Source organism: Canis lupus, chromosome 11, assembly GCF_048164855.1.
Source record: "Canis lupus baileyi chromosome 11, mCanLup2.hap1, whole genome shotgun sequence".
Classification (NCBI taxonomy): Eukaryota; Metazoa; Chordata; class Mammalia; order Carnivora; family Canidae; genus Canis; species Canis lupus.
The window spans coordinates 48096594-48112343 of NC_132848.1; the positions used below are offsets into that span (position 1 = coordinate 48096594).

Genomic DNA, 15750 nt, shown 5'->3' on the forward strand with positions numbered 1-15750 from the left:
ACCCGCCCTTCGCTACAGACAGGGCAGTAGAGGCCAGGGCTGTCTTCAGACAAGACGCAAGTCCTGCTGTCCACTGCGAGGCGTTCTCAGGAGCCCATGGGGCCGCAGGCTCCCGACGACCTGGGACAGCACCAGGGGAGGCTGCAGTTCCAGGCTGTAGGACCTGACAAGACCCGCCTCGCCAGCTGGGCTTTAGGCACAGGGACTGTTGGCCTCTTTCCCTCTCAGAGCCTCTGGGCCTCTCCTCCGTCCTGGACTCCCGTCGGGCCGAGGCTGAGGGAGACAGACTGGGACAGGCTGTGACCACGAGGTGTAGGGTGGTGAGACCACCAACCTGAGCTCTGAATGCAGACAGGCCTTGTTTGGAAAACAGCTGCTTGTTTCCTAAACCTCTTAGGGAATTCTCTAGCACAGAGCTAATGTTCAGAAAAACAGCAGATCTAATTTTCATTATTTTCTCAGGTTAGGTCTGCCCTGGGCACGAGGGACAATCTTGTCTTGTCATGGCTGCCTGGCCCCGTGCAGGGACCTCCCTGGGACATTCCCGTGTCCTCGGCTCCTGCACAGAGCAACACCCTCCTGCAGCCCTAGTTCTCAACAGCCTCTGCCTTCACGTCCTGGGCTGGGGGAATCTGGGGCACCTTGCAGGGTTTCTGGATTAGGAGAGGAATGCCTTAGGGGTGGAGAGGTGGGTGCAGCCCCTGACACCCCTTAGGACGAAAGCCCTTTCAGAAAGCCAGGTTCCCATCTGCCCTCCAGTGGAGCAAATCAAAACAGTGAGCTGCCAGGCTGCAGTGGGGGAAGGCAGGGTGTAGATCCCACCGTTTCCAGAGGAAGCTTTGACTCTAACCGGGGACCTACCCATCCAGATCCAGCTTCCATTACTCGTACATGTGACCCCTTCTGGATTTCTCCCTGAAGTCCCAGGAAACCAAGCTCTGATCTCCACTGTAGGCTCCAGGTTTTGTCTCTACCCACTGCTGCCTCTGGGGCTCCCAGCACTCCTGGACTCCGAAGTGTGCCCAGGAGCCATCTGAGTCTTTGGACACGGCGCCTGTACCTAGCAGGGGAGCAGACATCCGCCCTGCTGCCAGCTTTGGTTATCATGATCTTCATGTGCTAACATGGGTTAACTCGGGGATGGGGTGGATCCTGTGTTTTTAAGTATTTTTGTTTTCTGCAATTAATACACATCACTTTTTGCTGGGAAGAAAACCTAACAGGTGCTATATTTAAAAGTCACATAAGGGCAGCCTGGGTGGCTCAGCGGTTTGGTGCTGCCTTCGGCCTAGGGCGTGATCCTGGTGACCCAGGATGGAGTCCCGCATCGGGCTCCCTGCATGGAGCCTGCTTCCCCCTCTGCCTGTGTCCTTGCCTCTCTCTCTGTCTCTCTCATGAATAAATAAAAAAATAATAAAATAAAATAAAATAAAATAAAATAAAATAAAATAAAATAAATAAAAGTCACATAAAAAGGGCACCTGAGTGGCTCAGTGGTTGAGCATCTCCCTTTGGCCCAAGGCGTGACCCCGGGGTCCTGGGATCTCCCACATCGGGCTCCCCGCTTGGAGCCTGCTTCTCCCTCTGCTAGTATCTCTGCCTCTCTCTCTGTCTCTCATGAATAAGTAAAACCTCTAAAAAAATAAAAGTCACATAAAAAGAATAAATGGGAAAGATCAAGAGTTAGAGGGACGCTATGAGCTGTGCCCCCAGGACATGCACAGGAGTCTGAATGGATGGGCCACACACACAGTGAAGGGAGCCCCCGTTACAAGTAGAGACACCCAATAACAGATGGTCCACATGTCTACATTGACGTGGTGCCCCTGACACACACACACACACACACACACACACAGAGTCACAGGAGCACATGGGGTCTGCCATTGATATGCATGCAGATGTACAGGTGTTTGTCCACCAGGAAGCCTTTATTGGGGGCCTTCTCGGTGGCAGGCAAATGCTGCGCTGAGCCTGTGGGGACAGAGGGATGAAGAGCAGCCCAGCCTCTCGGCTGAGAGGACCAGAGGAGGGTGGATGGTGATGCCCAGGGCTCAGCGCTGGGGACACTGAGTGGCTCAGCAGCAGTATGTGCAGAAGCAGAGAGGGTAGGGGAGTGATGGGGGGGACACTGTGGCTGCTTCAGGGCCACACCAGGAGGATCAGCCCAGGGGCTTCTTGCGCGTGGGGTCCTGGGTCACAGCCAGGGCCACAGAGCCTCGCCCTCGCTCCCAGGCATACCTGCGGAGACACAGGTGGGCAGGGGTCAGACAGGTGGGCCCTGAGGATCCCAGGGAAAGGAGGGTGGTCCCACAGCCAGGGGAAAGAGAGGGTCCTTCTGTGCACTCACGCGTTCCCGGCTGGCACCAGAAGGCTGTCATCTGGGGCCAGGCTCAGATGCTGTTCCCCCATCGTCACCATAGAGGAGCCCTCCTGGGAAAGAGGAACAGGAGAGTAGGAATGAAGGCTGTTAGACCTCAACACCTGTCCAGGTGTCCCTGAATCTTGACAAGGAGGCCCTGGGAACCAAATCAGGCTCTGGGAATCCAAGGCCCAGGAGCAGCCTGGGGCCTGTGGGCAGGAGGACATGCCACCCTCTCCCAGGGGTCCCACTTGCCAACTGCCACAGCCACACATCCACGTCCTGTCCTGGGTGTTTGCTGCTGCCCTGTCCATGGACGATCACCTGGTAGGAAGTGACATACATCTTTCTGGTGCTTCAGCCCCACACTGGAGATGGCCTTGACCCTGGCGCCCAGACACCAGGCCCATAGAACCAGGCACAAAAAAAAAAAAAAAAGAACCAGGCACAGCCTAATCTTCATGTGTAGATTGAATCAAGACCAGGACTTGGAGAGGAAAGCTGCCAGGCCGCAGGCCTCCCTGCCACTCCCATGATGAGCAGTGCTGCCTGCCTGCCATCCAGGACCACGCATGCCTGCCCTACACGCACATGCACATCGGATTGCTCTGCTCCCATCACTACAACTGCTGACCCGACCCATATGAAGGCATGACTGCCAGGGGCACACTCAGGACACAGGCACTTGTGTGTGCATGGCTTAGTGTGGCCTCATGTATCACAGACACACATAGTTTCCCAAAGAGTGCCCACCTGCCTTCTTCCATGAGAATCTGGCCTGAGGAGGAGGAGGGAGATGAGAGGGGATGAGCCGCCTTGATCTGCATCAGCCTGGCAGTACTGTGCGGGCGGCGCTCCTGCTGGCCCAGAGTGGGACTCAGTAGGTATCTGTTCGCGTAAACTGAAGCAGGTGGGAGCAGGTGCGTGCAAGAGGCAGACGGCAGGACCCCAAGGCCAGCTCGGGGCTGAATGCCATGGCCGTGAAGGGCTGCGAGGGGCTTCGTGGTGTGCACCCGCTTTCACCACCCTGTGTAAGCTCGGGTGTCTACAGGCCAGGCCTTTCAGGGCAGGTGTGTACCCCGTGAGCATCCCTCCGGGAGGGCGTCTCATTCAAACTGCAAGGGATGTGCAGTGGCAAATAGTAAAGCGCAAGCAAGCCCAGGAGAACCGTCGGAACCTGTCAGGACCTGGGCACTGCCTGCTACTCCTGCCATCCAGCAGTGGTGCCTGCTGCCCCCACTCGCCTGCCCTGGCTCCTGCCCACCTCAGCTACTTGCAGTGCCAGGCTATTTCAAGCTTCCATGCCTTTACTCATGCTGCTCTCTTACCTGGAATGTTCTCTCAGCCTCCTTTTCTTCCTTTTGCAAATCCCTATTATTTGCTTTAAAACGCAACTTATACATCACCTCCTCTAGGAAGTCTTCCCTGACTTCCCTCTCAGTCTCGGTTCCTCCTTTATTATCCTATGGCTTTCTGAAGCTTCTCTTACCAAATAACATGCCACATGATTGTGGTAATTGTTGATTAACTTGTCTATTTATCAGACCATATACTCTTTGAGGCAGTGACTCTTATTTTCCTACCAAAGCCTGGAAGATACTAGGCATTCAATAAATGTTGAATGAAAGAAAGCCAACTTTGTATGGGTGGGTCTCTCTCTGTGCACCTCTCTACCCAACCTTCACCCCCAGGCACCTCTTTTCCTTCTGGTTCCCCAGGCTAAGATTGGCCAAAAGTTCAGGAATTCCTAGTAGAAGGATAACTCTAGACTCCCAGGAATTGGTCAGTGGATGGGGGAACCCCCTACTCTGAAGGCAAAGAAAGCCTGCTCGAGACCACATAGCCTCCACACATAGCAAAGCCATCACTTTCTGAGTCAGAGGAAACAGGAAGGCCTCTGCTGGTGACACAACCTCTGAAACTGTGTGTGTGTGTGCTCCTGCGTGTACGTGTGAGTGATTAGTTCCCATTTCTTAGGGCTGCTGGGTTGATGCCCTGGGTGGCCCAGGGCTTAATTACCTGTGTCTCATAGTTGTCCCCAAACAGGCTGAGGGGTGTGCCTGCCTGCAGCTGTCTGCGGTGGCCATCCAGCCAGGCTTCCAGGGACATGGGCTCCATGACAGATCGTGTGCTCAGGGGGAATGGTGGTTCCTTGAGCAGCTGGTCTGCACCCACAGCATAGGCTGCGTCAGTGGCCTCTGGCCCAGCCCACCCAGAGCCCCAGCAGACCCAAAGGACCCAGTTCTGAATCACCAGGATGGGCTCTGGATCCAGCTCAAGCATCAAGCAGTCACGTGGGGGATGCTCTTTGGTATCATTATCTCATACCTTGAGTACTAGGCAAGGTACTCAAAAGGAGACTGGTACCTTGGGCCAAGACCCATGCTACTCTGGGAAAGCAGAGTAGAGGGAGGGGGAAAGGAGGTTTCCAGGGAGCTCACCAGGGATGGGTTTTCCTGTTTTGTGCTGCTCAGAGCTGAAGAACCTGCAGAGAGAGATGGGGAGGAGGACAAGTGGCCAGTGTTCCCGAATGAGTGGCCAGAGAGACACACAGGGACACGCACACTCATACACTCTTAGGTACAGGAGCCCACACACTCATGGGGCCCTACACAGCTCCATGTAGGTCCACCATCCCCCCACTCCAGCCCCATGGAGCAGTCCCCTGTCCTCTCACCCTAGGAGGGGCATGCTCCCCTCCCTCATCCCAGGCCCCAGTGTGGGTGGTACTGCCACAGAGCACTGCTGGGATGGGTCTGCCCCCCACCCAGCCAGGGCAGGGGGCATCAGAGAGCAAGCAGAGGGGCTGGACTGGAGGCTCACTCCTGGATGATGGGGGCCAGCTGTGTGCCAAGATCCTCGCAGTAGAACCACTTCTCAAACAGGACATCCATGGTGTCTCCAACGTAGTACCTGCCGAAGCAAAGGACAGGCCACCCAGCTCCCCACCTGGGTAGCCTCAAGTGGAAGTCTGGACCCTGGCTAGCCCTGCAGAGCTGGCTGCCTGCTTCACCCTGTTAGCATAAGCTAGTGGCCAATGCTTGCTCACCCCCACCTGGCTCTCCCAGAAGCACGGTAGGCCCCAAAGTAGGGGGGCTATTATCAACCCCATATGCATTCCTGGTTCCCCAAACTTGACCATTTACAAAGTGGATAGATCTCTGAGGTTCAGAGAAGCTGGGTAATTTGGCAGGGATTCCACGGCTTGGAAGTGATGGGAGTAGGACAGACCCAAGACAGTCTTAGAAACACAGACATCAGTAATGATGGTCTTCGTTTCCCCAAAGAGGAAGCTGAAGCTGAGCCTGAATATAGGGCCTGTGGCTGGATGCTCCGCCTGCCTGCTGGAGCTCTAGATCAGAGGGCAAGGAATCTTACAGAATCCGCATGCAGAAGGTAGCCCCAGATGACATCCTGTTCCTTTAGGGGTCATGGGTGCCTTCAATAATTGGAACAAAGTGCTAGGGCCTCTCCTCTGGATGAAAGCCCATGTGCATGTACACATAGCCTCCAGGAGACTCTCGGAAGCTCACCCAAGCCCCAGCCTGGCTCAGGGAGTTCCTCTGCTGGCAGATGGGGGCCGTGCCTCAGGCCCCTGGGGTGTGCAGCACTTCTGTTGACTGAACGTCAGCTCCCAGGGCCAGGCCCGCTTCATCTTTTTCAACTCCTCCCCTCAAAAAAGAAGTGGTCTTGCTAATGGGACGTAGTTTACAGACATATAGCTCATGTTAAGTTCTATCCAGGGATGGAGCTGGCCACCAGAAAGCTTGCCTTCAGAGTGGCATTTTAATGCTGAGTCCCTGGCTTTTATTGAAGGTCAAAAGCAGCCAGGGACTCCTAGCTGGCTGTCACTGGAGTGTGTGACTCTTGATCTCTGGGTTGTGGGTTCAAGCCCCACACTGGGTGTAAAGATCACTTAAAAATAAAGTCTTAAAAAAAAAAGGTCAAAAGCAGCCAATGAAATTCATTATTGAATTTGCTGTAAAAATGTTATTGAGGACAGGGGTGGGGCCTGGGTGGCTCAGTCAGTTGAGCAACTGACTCCTGATTTTGGCTCAGGTCATGATCTCGGGGTTGAGATCAAGCCCTGCATTTGTCTCTGTACTCAGCGTGGAGTCTGTTTCTCTCTTCCCCTCCCTCTGCCTCTCTCCCCCACGTGTACGTGTGCACACTCTCTCTCTATTAAGAAATGAATGAATGAATGAATGAATAAATAAATAAATATATTTTTTAAAATGTTATTGAGGATAGTGTCCACTCTGTCACTAAAGACTCCTTTCATAAAGCCCCATGTGAAAGATTTATTTTGGAATTGGGCACCAGACATCTGTTTCTACAACAGTAGGTTAGTTTACCATGGTGTTTTTGAAAAGCACTGAATTGTATAAGAAATCCTCATGAGTTTTTTAAGGAAAAAAAAAAAAAAGCAAAATTCAACTCTGTGCTTGCTAACACTGCAGTGCTGCAAGATATGGATAGAAAAGAGGCAAGGGATCCCTGGGTGGCGCAGCGGTTTAGTGCCTGCCTTAGGCCCAGGGCACAATCCTGGAGACCCGGGATCGAATCTCACATCGGGCTCCCGGTGCATGGAGCCTGCTTCTCCCTCTGCCTGTGTCTCTGCGTCTCTCTCTGTGTGTGTGTGTGTGACTATCATAAATAAATAAAAATTTAAAAAAAGAAAAGAGGCAAGATGGAGGTTAACAGCTTTGTTAGGTTGAACTGGTAAGATGACGGGTTTTTTTTGTTTGTTTACCCTTTATTATTGTTCATTTTGTTTTATTGAGATATCATTCACCTTCCACAGCATTGTCCCTCTTCCTAACAGTTTTAACCTTGTTTATTTGCTTTCTTTTACTTTTCCTGATTTCAAGATGGAATGTGCATGGCTTTGGTGATTAGAAAGAAGGCAAGTGTTAAAAAATATCCATCATAACGGGAGATCGGGGGCAAAGGATTCTGATCTCAGGAACTTGGCGAGAAATTTTAATTTTCTTAATTTAAAAAAAATACAAAAAATAGTTTAGCTTTTGGGAAAATCCGTGTCCCTTGGAGCCATAGGCTGCATCAGATAATAAGTGGGTGACTGACTGGAACCCACTGGGAACTCAGCTCTGGAAAGAGTGCCCCTGCTAACCCACACTGATGCTCACCCATACTCCTATCTAGATTGTCCTGATCCTGACTCCCCATTTCCCTACAATGCCAGCTCTGCTGCTTTCTAGCAAACTCAACATCTCTGTGCCCAGTCTTCCTATCTGTGGAGATGATAGCAGTGCCTGCCCCTCAGGATCCCTGTGTGGGTTAGATGGATAGATGCACTGGAAGCATCTACCTGGTACCCTAGCCAGTGTCATACTCATGTTAGTGTTGTATGTGGAATGATCTGGGTTAGAGGAACAAGCTGAGGGCCTCCTGGCAGAGACTGAATAAGCCCTGGGGTCGGAGGCTGGGAGGAGCCGCAGGGTTCCCGGCTCCCAGGCCAGGGGGGTCTGACTTTGGCGACCCCCCAGCACAACTCCCTGCAGACCTCGGTGCAGGAAGCCCAGGTTCTGGTCCCAGCCAGAAGGCCTTCAGGCTGAGTGGGCTTCCAGGGAGTCACAGAGGACATGCCTCCTGACCGCCGTCATCAAATCTATGCCACCGCCGCCCCTAACCCGTCCCCGTTAGCCGGCAACCACGGGATGTGCCCGGCCTCCCACCCTGTCCGTGGCCAGCCAGTGCTTCCTCGGGTCTATCTGGGGCCTACTGCTTGCCCCTGTCTCTGCCCCAGGCCCCCCAGACAAGGCGCGTTTACCTGAGCCCATCCAGCTCCGTTTCCAGCCGCCTGCGTTCAATGACCAGTCCCACGGTGTCAGCAAACCTCTGTGGAGAGTGGGGTACGCCAGCCGGCAGGAGGAATATCTGCAGGGGTGGGGACAGGGCTGCGACCCCCTCCAGACACCTTGGTGCCCGCAGCGTCCTGGCCTCCCCGGCCCACCCCGGGGTCCAGCAGCCCAGCCCGCCTCTCTGCTGGCCTCGAGCCCGGAGCCGGAGGGGACGCCAGGGTGCCAGGATGGCCAGTTCACAGGAGGACACAGTCCACACAAAGCCAGCGCGAGTGGACAGCAGGTCCCCGCTCCCGGGTCCTTCACCTCCCAGCAGGAGGCCCGGCCTCACCTCCCCCTGCCGAATGGTCACGTCCCGGTGTTGCCCGCGCTCCAGGACTCGGAGAACCATGTCGCCCTCGAGCTGGTAAAACACCTGGGGGACAGGACAGCGGGACAGGCTCAGGCCCTGCGCCCTCCCTCTCCCTCTTCCATGTCCTGGGCCTCAATTCTGACCCCGAAACCGAGAAACTTCCCGAAGGCCTTTATGAGCACTTCTGTCACTCGGGCTCTGAGACCCCAGCCTCCCCTGTCACATGCTACAGGCTGGAGTGCTGGGGACACACAGGATCACATCTTGACACGCGAGTGATGACCGGAGTACCCAGGACATAACGCTTGGTACCTGGTGAGGGGGCAGGAGGCTGGCTGAGATGCCCGCTGGGAAATTCAGCGAGGCCCTCCGTCCGGTAGGGACAAACGCCGCTGGGCCCCAGGGGCTGGGCCAGCACCCTCCTCTACATTATCAGAGGGCAAAGGTTTGCAACAGCCTCTAAAGGTATTAGTAGCCCCATTCTGTAGAAAATTAACAAACAAACAAAAACCCCACCGAGGCTCAGAGTAAAACAACTTGCCCAAGGTCACAGTTAGTCCTGGAGCTGCACTTGGGACTGGAGTCTGGTGTAGCTCAGGAGCGTGTGCTGGCTCCTCTGGCCACCGTGAAGCCCCCGCCGGGGCAGGGCGGGGTCTGTCCAAATGCCTTTGGACGTGGGCTGCGTAAACGGTGGCCAGCTGACCCTGGGAGCGGGCTGGGTGGGGACCGCGGGGCCGGCAGTGCTGGCCTCCTGCTCTCTCCCTGGGGATCCCCATACGTTTTTCCTATTCCATCCTAAATTCCTAAATAATGTGTTTACTCAGATCACCCCACGGCACTGGCAGGAGGCAGACACACCGTCTCTCCACCAGTCACACACCGCATGGGTGTTCCAAGCTCCAGCCAAATAGCTGAAGGGGTGTTATTAATAATAATCATTATTATTAACCTCTAAGGAGTTAGAGGTTCTTGTCACAGTTACCTACTAGGAGAAATCAAGCCAAGCTCCGGGAAACTAGAGAAATGTGGCTTTACGGTCTGCCACGAGGGGCAAGCTGACACAACCCCTGTGAAGGGCAATGTGGCAACTGGCAGGAAGAACTTCCTGCGCTCCCACCCCGTGGGGTGGCCTGAGGGGCTTCTAGGGAGGCAGGCCCGTCAGTGCTGAAATCAGGCAAGTCCAGGGCAAACCGGGACAACTGGCCACCTTGCACTCTTGACCTTGCGTTTCTGTCTCTGGGAAGGCGGCTGCAGCGAACCAGAGATGCACCTGCCTCCTGGAGTGGAGGCGTATGTGGCTGTTTGATCTCAGTGCATCAGCTAAATGCACAGACCGCAGGGTCGCCTGGCCCTCAGCTCAGCCAGGGCCCCATGTACCCCTCGTCAATTCAGTTAGTCTTTCTGCGCCTCCAATTCCTCCCCTATAAAATGACAGTATCTAATTAGAATGTTGCTGTGATGTCAGCCTGGGACATTGAGCAGCGTGTACCTGGCACATAGCACTCAATAAACCTCTAGCTATTAATATTAGCGATGGCAGGAGTAGCAACAGTAATGCTAACAATAGAGGAAATGCCACTATTTTATGATTGAGTCCAAATGCAGAACATTAGGTAGCTATTAAAACTACATTTTTGAGTGACTTAATAAAATGGAAAAATGGGAAATGCTAAATTCATGTTAAAGCAAGATTCAAAACCATGACCCCGCAGGATTCTAATTATGCAGGGATACGTGTACAAATGCGGACAGTGTTCACAGTGGGTCTCCTGAGTGTTAGTATTATGAATACAATGTCTTTTCTATTATGAATACATTTGTTTTTTCTTTATTTTGCCTGTTTTCTACAATAGACAATATTTACTTTTATTATTTAAAAAAAAAAAACCCAGGCAAGTTATTTAAAACAAATAAAAAAACCTATTAAGCACAATTCTGTGATAATCATGCTCCACCCCACTAGTTGGGAGAAAGCCATCTGTGCTGGGGGGCAGGGAGGGCAGGGAGGAGGTCCTTCCATGGATGAAGGGAAAGGGCCTAGAGAGTTCTAAGGAGAGGACCATAGCTCGTAGGCCCTGCAAATATCAGGGACAGCTGGGATGAAAGTGGGATCTGGAGTGATGATGTGGGCCAGATGCAAGCCCTTTCTAGGCAGGCTGCAAGGTGTCAGCAGCCCTCAAAAAAAAAAAAAACACACAGACAGGAAGTGGTGTCTTGTCTCTCTGCCCAGAGGCATTTCCTATGATGAGAGACAGGCCCAGCCTGGAGCAGAGGTGCGTTTCCTGAACAGCAGAGCATTCCCAACAGTCATGGGCCAACCAAAAGGAATTATGTTCCATTTGGGAGTAAATGATGTTTGGGGCCTGGGGCTGGTCAGAAGACTCACCAAACCAGCTCAGGCGGATGTTAAATGGAATCTGGCCTCCAAGGCCTTGCACACGGGGTCCAGAGAGTCAGTGTGTATGAAGCACTCTGACTGCCCCAGGCCCCAGGCCCAGTGCATATGCTTACTCTGTACATATTGAATCCTTCTATCAGGCAGGAGCCAGTGTCCCCATGCGCTGCAAGGAAACAGGCTCAGAGAGGTGGCATGATGTGACCTGCCTGAGATCACATGGCAGGAAGAGGTCGAGCCTTCAGCCCAGGTCTGGTGGACTCCCTGCCCAGGTCTACTTGCATCTGTGCACCCCAAGAGAAGGAGGTAAATGGGGTATGTGTGGTGGGTGAAGCTGGGGAACCTGGAGGGCTGTTGTAGAAGCTTGAGCTCAATGAGGAGGAAAATCTGGGTCAGTGATGCCTTTTGTCTCCCCAGCGGGGAGCCTGGACAGCTATTGCACAGCCCGGGACCGGCAGACACAGAGAGGATGCTGACCCCCAGCTCTGCAGCCTCCCAGGGCCTGTGGCTGGTACTCTCTCCGACCTCAGGATGAAAATAAGCCATCACACACCCACTTCTAGCTAAATTCCTCCCAGCCACCTGGGTGTCCCTCCTGAGAGGGGCCACCCACTCAGGCCAGCCCTCATGTCAGCCACTTAGCTGAGCCACTGTTTGGCTTGGGCCCCTCAGTGCATCCATCCACACCACCAGAGCAGCTGGGGGAGATCCTACAGGGGGGCATGGGGCAGAGGTGGTAGGGACCAAGGGAAGGCAAGAGGGGATGAGATGAGAAAGGTGGGCACTGATACCAGGGCTAACAAAGCAGAAGCCTCTGGAAGGCAAGTTGAAAGGCCTCAGGCTAATGGAGGCAAGCAGAGAAACCTTGCAACCAGCCTTGTCTAAACATGGCACTGTGGCCATTCCCAATCCAACCCTGTCTTCTGTCCACAGCTTTGGATTTTCCTGCTGATTTTTTGCCACAGAGGGAAACGGTCTCCTGTGAGGTGTGGCAAGAAGCAGGTGTCTGGGAGGCAGCTCCCTGCTGGCCCAGGGTCCTCACTAACCCTGCCCACCTCCCCCACCACTAGGTGCTCTGTAAATATTTGTTGAGTGAGTGATTCTCCTGTGCTCCCTCCAGTCCCTGGCTGTGTCTGAGAGGCCAGGGATTGGGGGTGGAGGCTGGTGACCAAACCGGACTCTGGACCTTGAACCCCTGCGTCAGGGCCCCCTGAAGATGGGTGTCAGTACCCTACTGATCTTTTGTCACCAGAGATCCTGAAAGCTGGAAACCCACCTGTGTCCCTCCTTATGGGGGTCTTTTTCTTTTAATTTTACTTTTGTTTATTTGCCTTGGGGTAGGTAGATAGTACAGAAACACAGTTCACAATTCAAGGTACAAAAGGGTATTTAGCACAAATTCCCCCCACTCATCCTACTCCTCTGTCAAATAGTGTCTTGGGTCCTCTAGATACCGAGGGGGCCTCCCAGCCCCAACTCTTTCCAGAGAACTCATCTCCTGGGACCCGAGTGGAGCACCCAGGTCCCTGTCAGTATTTGGGTCTCATTTTGGAGGCCAATCTTACATGTTCAGATTTGAGGAGGAGGAGACCAGGGCACCGCATCTGGCACATGGATGGCCAGGGGGCGATGCCCAGCAGTGAGACCCTCCCTCTCAGACCTATAGAGCCAGGGCTCTTTCCTGGGGCTCCCCCAGCAGTGCTAGAGGGCGGAGCTGTCACTGTACGCCCACAACTTCCAGGCAGCAGTTTTGCCCTGGGATTTCAGTGGTGTCCCTTCATCCATCAGCCATTGGACCACCCCCTCTCCTGTCCACGGGCTCCAGCTCTTGCTTGGCAAGTGTCTCCTCCCCCAGGGCTCTTAAAGAAGTGGGAAGTACCAGGCTTACCTCCTCACCCTCCTCAATGTGGTAGTCCTTCCTGATGTTGGGGCCTCCAATGAACATGACTTTGAGTTGCTTCTGGTGCCTGCAATGAATGAGGGGGAAGAGGTCCCGAAGCAGCTCAGGGGACAGGACAGGAGGTGTCCAGGGGCCTGTGGGTGGCCTGGAAGGAAGCTGGTAACCCCTGGGAGAGGTGACAGGGCTGTTTCTGTGTTATTGTCCCTATAGGCTCTGACATTTGTCCCCCCCCATCTCAGTATAGCTGTGCGTATCTAAGACTCTGTGTGCGCGTGTGTGTGAGAGAGACTGTATGTATACCTGTGTCTTTCTGCATCTTGTCTCACTGTATTTGTGTGTGTGTCCCCAATATCCTCTAACCTAGTACAGAGGAGCAGTGTGGTGGTGGATCAACCCCTTCATCAGCCAGGATCCCTGGCCTCGTTCAAGATCTCTAATTACAGGCCAAGGAGTTTGATCTTGGCCTAAAGTGTGCCAGGGAGCCTAGGAAAGTTTTTATTGTTTTGTTTTATTTAAGTAATCTCTACACCCAATGTGGGGCTCGAACTCATGACCCCGAGATCAAGAGTTGCATGCGCTTTCAACTGAGCCAGCCAGGTGCCTCAGAAATTTTTTTTTTTAAGTCGACTTTACTGGGATATAATTTAGGCACGTACGGAAAGTTCTGGAATGAGCCCACTCAAGATCTACTTCAGCCAATCATCTAGAGTACCTCAGCCAGATCCTGTCCCTCCTCTGCTCAAACCGCTCCCCAGCAGTCTCATATGACTCCCCCAACCCCAAATTCATCTGTTGAAGTCCTATGCCCAGGACCTTAGAATGTGACCTTATTTGGAAATAGGATCACTGCAGATTTAACTGGTGAAGCCACAGTGAGGTCACACTGGAATTGGCTAGGCCTCTAGTCCTTATCGAAAGGGGAAATTTAGACACAGACACGCTGACAGGGAGAGTGCCCTGTGAAGATGAGGATGGAGATCGGGGTGCTGCAGCAGAGGCCAAGGATGGCCAAGACTGCCACCAAGCCACCAGGAGCCAGGAGAGGCCTGGGGCAGACTCTCCCTGACAGCCCTAGCCAACCCGGCGTGTGCATTTGGGGGCATGGCTCTGTTCCACCTGGTGGCCCATTGTGCCTGCCTGCCTCCACTCCTTGTCTGTTGTAAGTATTGGCTGCCTCCTCTCACCCGAACGTCAGTGCTACAAGGAAGTGACTGTCAGTTTGTTTTCTACTGCGTCTCCAGTGTCCAGAACAGTGCCTGGCAAGTACTGAGCTCAGGGAACACGTGCTGAAGGAATAAAGGCTGGGCCTGCATTTTGTGCCTGTTAATACTGGGGCTAGGCTGGAGGCCTGGGGCGGGGGCCTGGAGGCAGGGGCAACACCCAGGGTGAAGGTGACAAGGGTGGAACCAGAGTGGTATCTGGAGGGCTAGGGAGGAGCAAGGGGCACGAGACTCGGTTGGGGTGCCGTGGGGGACCGAGAACCAGGCTGCACAGGGATGAAGTGGAGGAAAGGGGTGAGGGCCCCAACAGTGGTAGAAGTCGCGAGGCCCCGGGGTGGGAGGGGGATGCTGGGTGTGAGCCCATGATAGTGCTGTGCTGCGCTGAGAGGGAGAGTGTGGACTTTGGAGTCAAGTTCTTCTAGGGGCTGGAATCTGGACCCGGCCCCTACTAGCTGAGGGACACTGGGGGAGTCACGTATTAGAATCCCACCTCACGGAGCTGGTGTGAGGACTAGGTGAGTGGTGAGAGCACCCGGCATGGCCTCTGTTTTGCCAAGGTGTGCAAATGCCGCTGTGTGGTTTGGGGTGCCACACCATTGGGAATGTTCGGCAGACACGGCAGTGTGAGCCTGGAGCTGGGGAGCACACCAGGCCCCGCCATAGGTGTGAGGGCAGGGGAGGGAGGTGAAGCGGCCACGGGGAAGGTCTGCTGGAGAAAGACTGCAGCTGAGCACCACCTGCCCTGCTGGGTGCTGTGGGCCGAGGTGAGCCCGCGCCTGCTGCGAGAGCATGCCCGCCTCCAGGGACAGGCCTGGGGAGAGCACGGGATGCAGATTCTCCCGCAGGAGCTGATCCTCTGACTTCACCCTCTGCCCGCAGGTTCTAGGGCAGTTCTGAGGCAATGGAAAAACCACCCTCCCCAAACTTCTGAGAGTCCCTGGGGGGTTGCAGAGCTATTTCTAAGCCCTGGGGACAGGGGCGGTGGCCTGCCATCTGCATCTCATCTACTCCCAGTCACCCAGCCATCATCCGGAAGCCAAGGTCACAATCCCCAGGGCAGAGTCGTCCGAAAGAGGAACAGATGAAGGTGGTGGAACCGGAACGGCCTGCCCTCCCCCTCCTCCGAAGGCACGAGAGGATGGTCGGCCCTTTCCGCGGGCTTGGGGGGCTGGAGGGTGAGGGCTGAGGGGTGCAGACGGAGGGGGGGGGCAGAGGGCCGGGGGCGGCCGGCGAGCCTGGGACTCACAGGAGCTTGTTGCAGACCGGGGGCAGGAAGGAGGCCCGGTTCTCCTCCACCCAAGTCTTCACCCTCACGGGACGCGCCATGGCAGCCCGGGAGCCGCGGCCGCAGCGGGCGCCCAGGCGGGTGTCGCAGGGGTGCGCTCCGCCCAGCCGCCCACTAGCCGCCCACTAGCCGCCCACTAGCCGCCCGGGGGCCGAAGGGCAGGGCGATTCCCCCTCCCCGGCCGCCCCCGTGACCTGGCGGGGGCCCTTCCCGGACTTCGGCCCCGGCCCGCCCGCCCCGCGCCCCCGCGCCCCCCCGGGGCCCCTGCCCAGCCTGGCGGCCTCCGCGCGAGGGAAGCGGGGCGCGGGGGGGGCGTGTCGGGGGGCCCTGCTTCCCGCCGGGCCGGGGCTCCCTGGATCGCGGTCGTGCGCGGTCCCCTGTCCCCAGGCTTAGCGCCCGGACCCCGCGGGG

At 55.2% G+C, this 15750-nt stretch overlaps 1 protein-coding gene across 1 annotated transcript; it reads right to left on the bottom strand.

Annotated features, from left to right (window-relative positions):
• Positions 1-1904: 1904 nt before the first annotated feature.
• HAAO (3-hydroxyanthranilate 3,4-dioxygenase) lies at positions 1905-15468 on the bottom strand. The gene is made up of 10 exons (XM_072768131.1): positions 15301-15468; positions 12823-12901; positions 8519-8602; positions 8157-8263; positions 5186-5275; positions 4804-4847; positions 4382-4527; positions 2618-2686; positions 2351-2433; positions 1905-2241 (listed from the first exon to the last, which is right to left on the bottom strand). The coding sequence occupies exons 1-10, from the start codon at positions 15378-15380 to the stop codon at positions 2163-2165; spliced, it is 861 nt and encodes a 286-aa protein (XP_072624232.1). The 5' UTR covers positions 15381-15468; the 3' UTR covers positions 1905-2162.
• Positions 15469-15750: the final 282 nt, after the last annotated feature.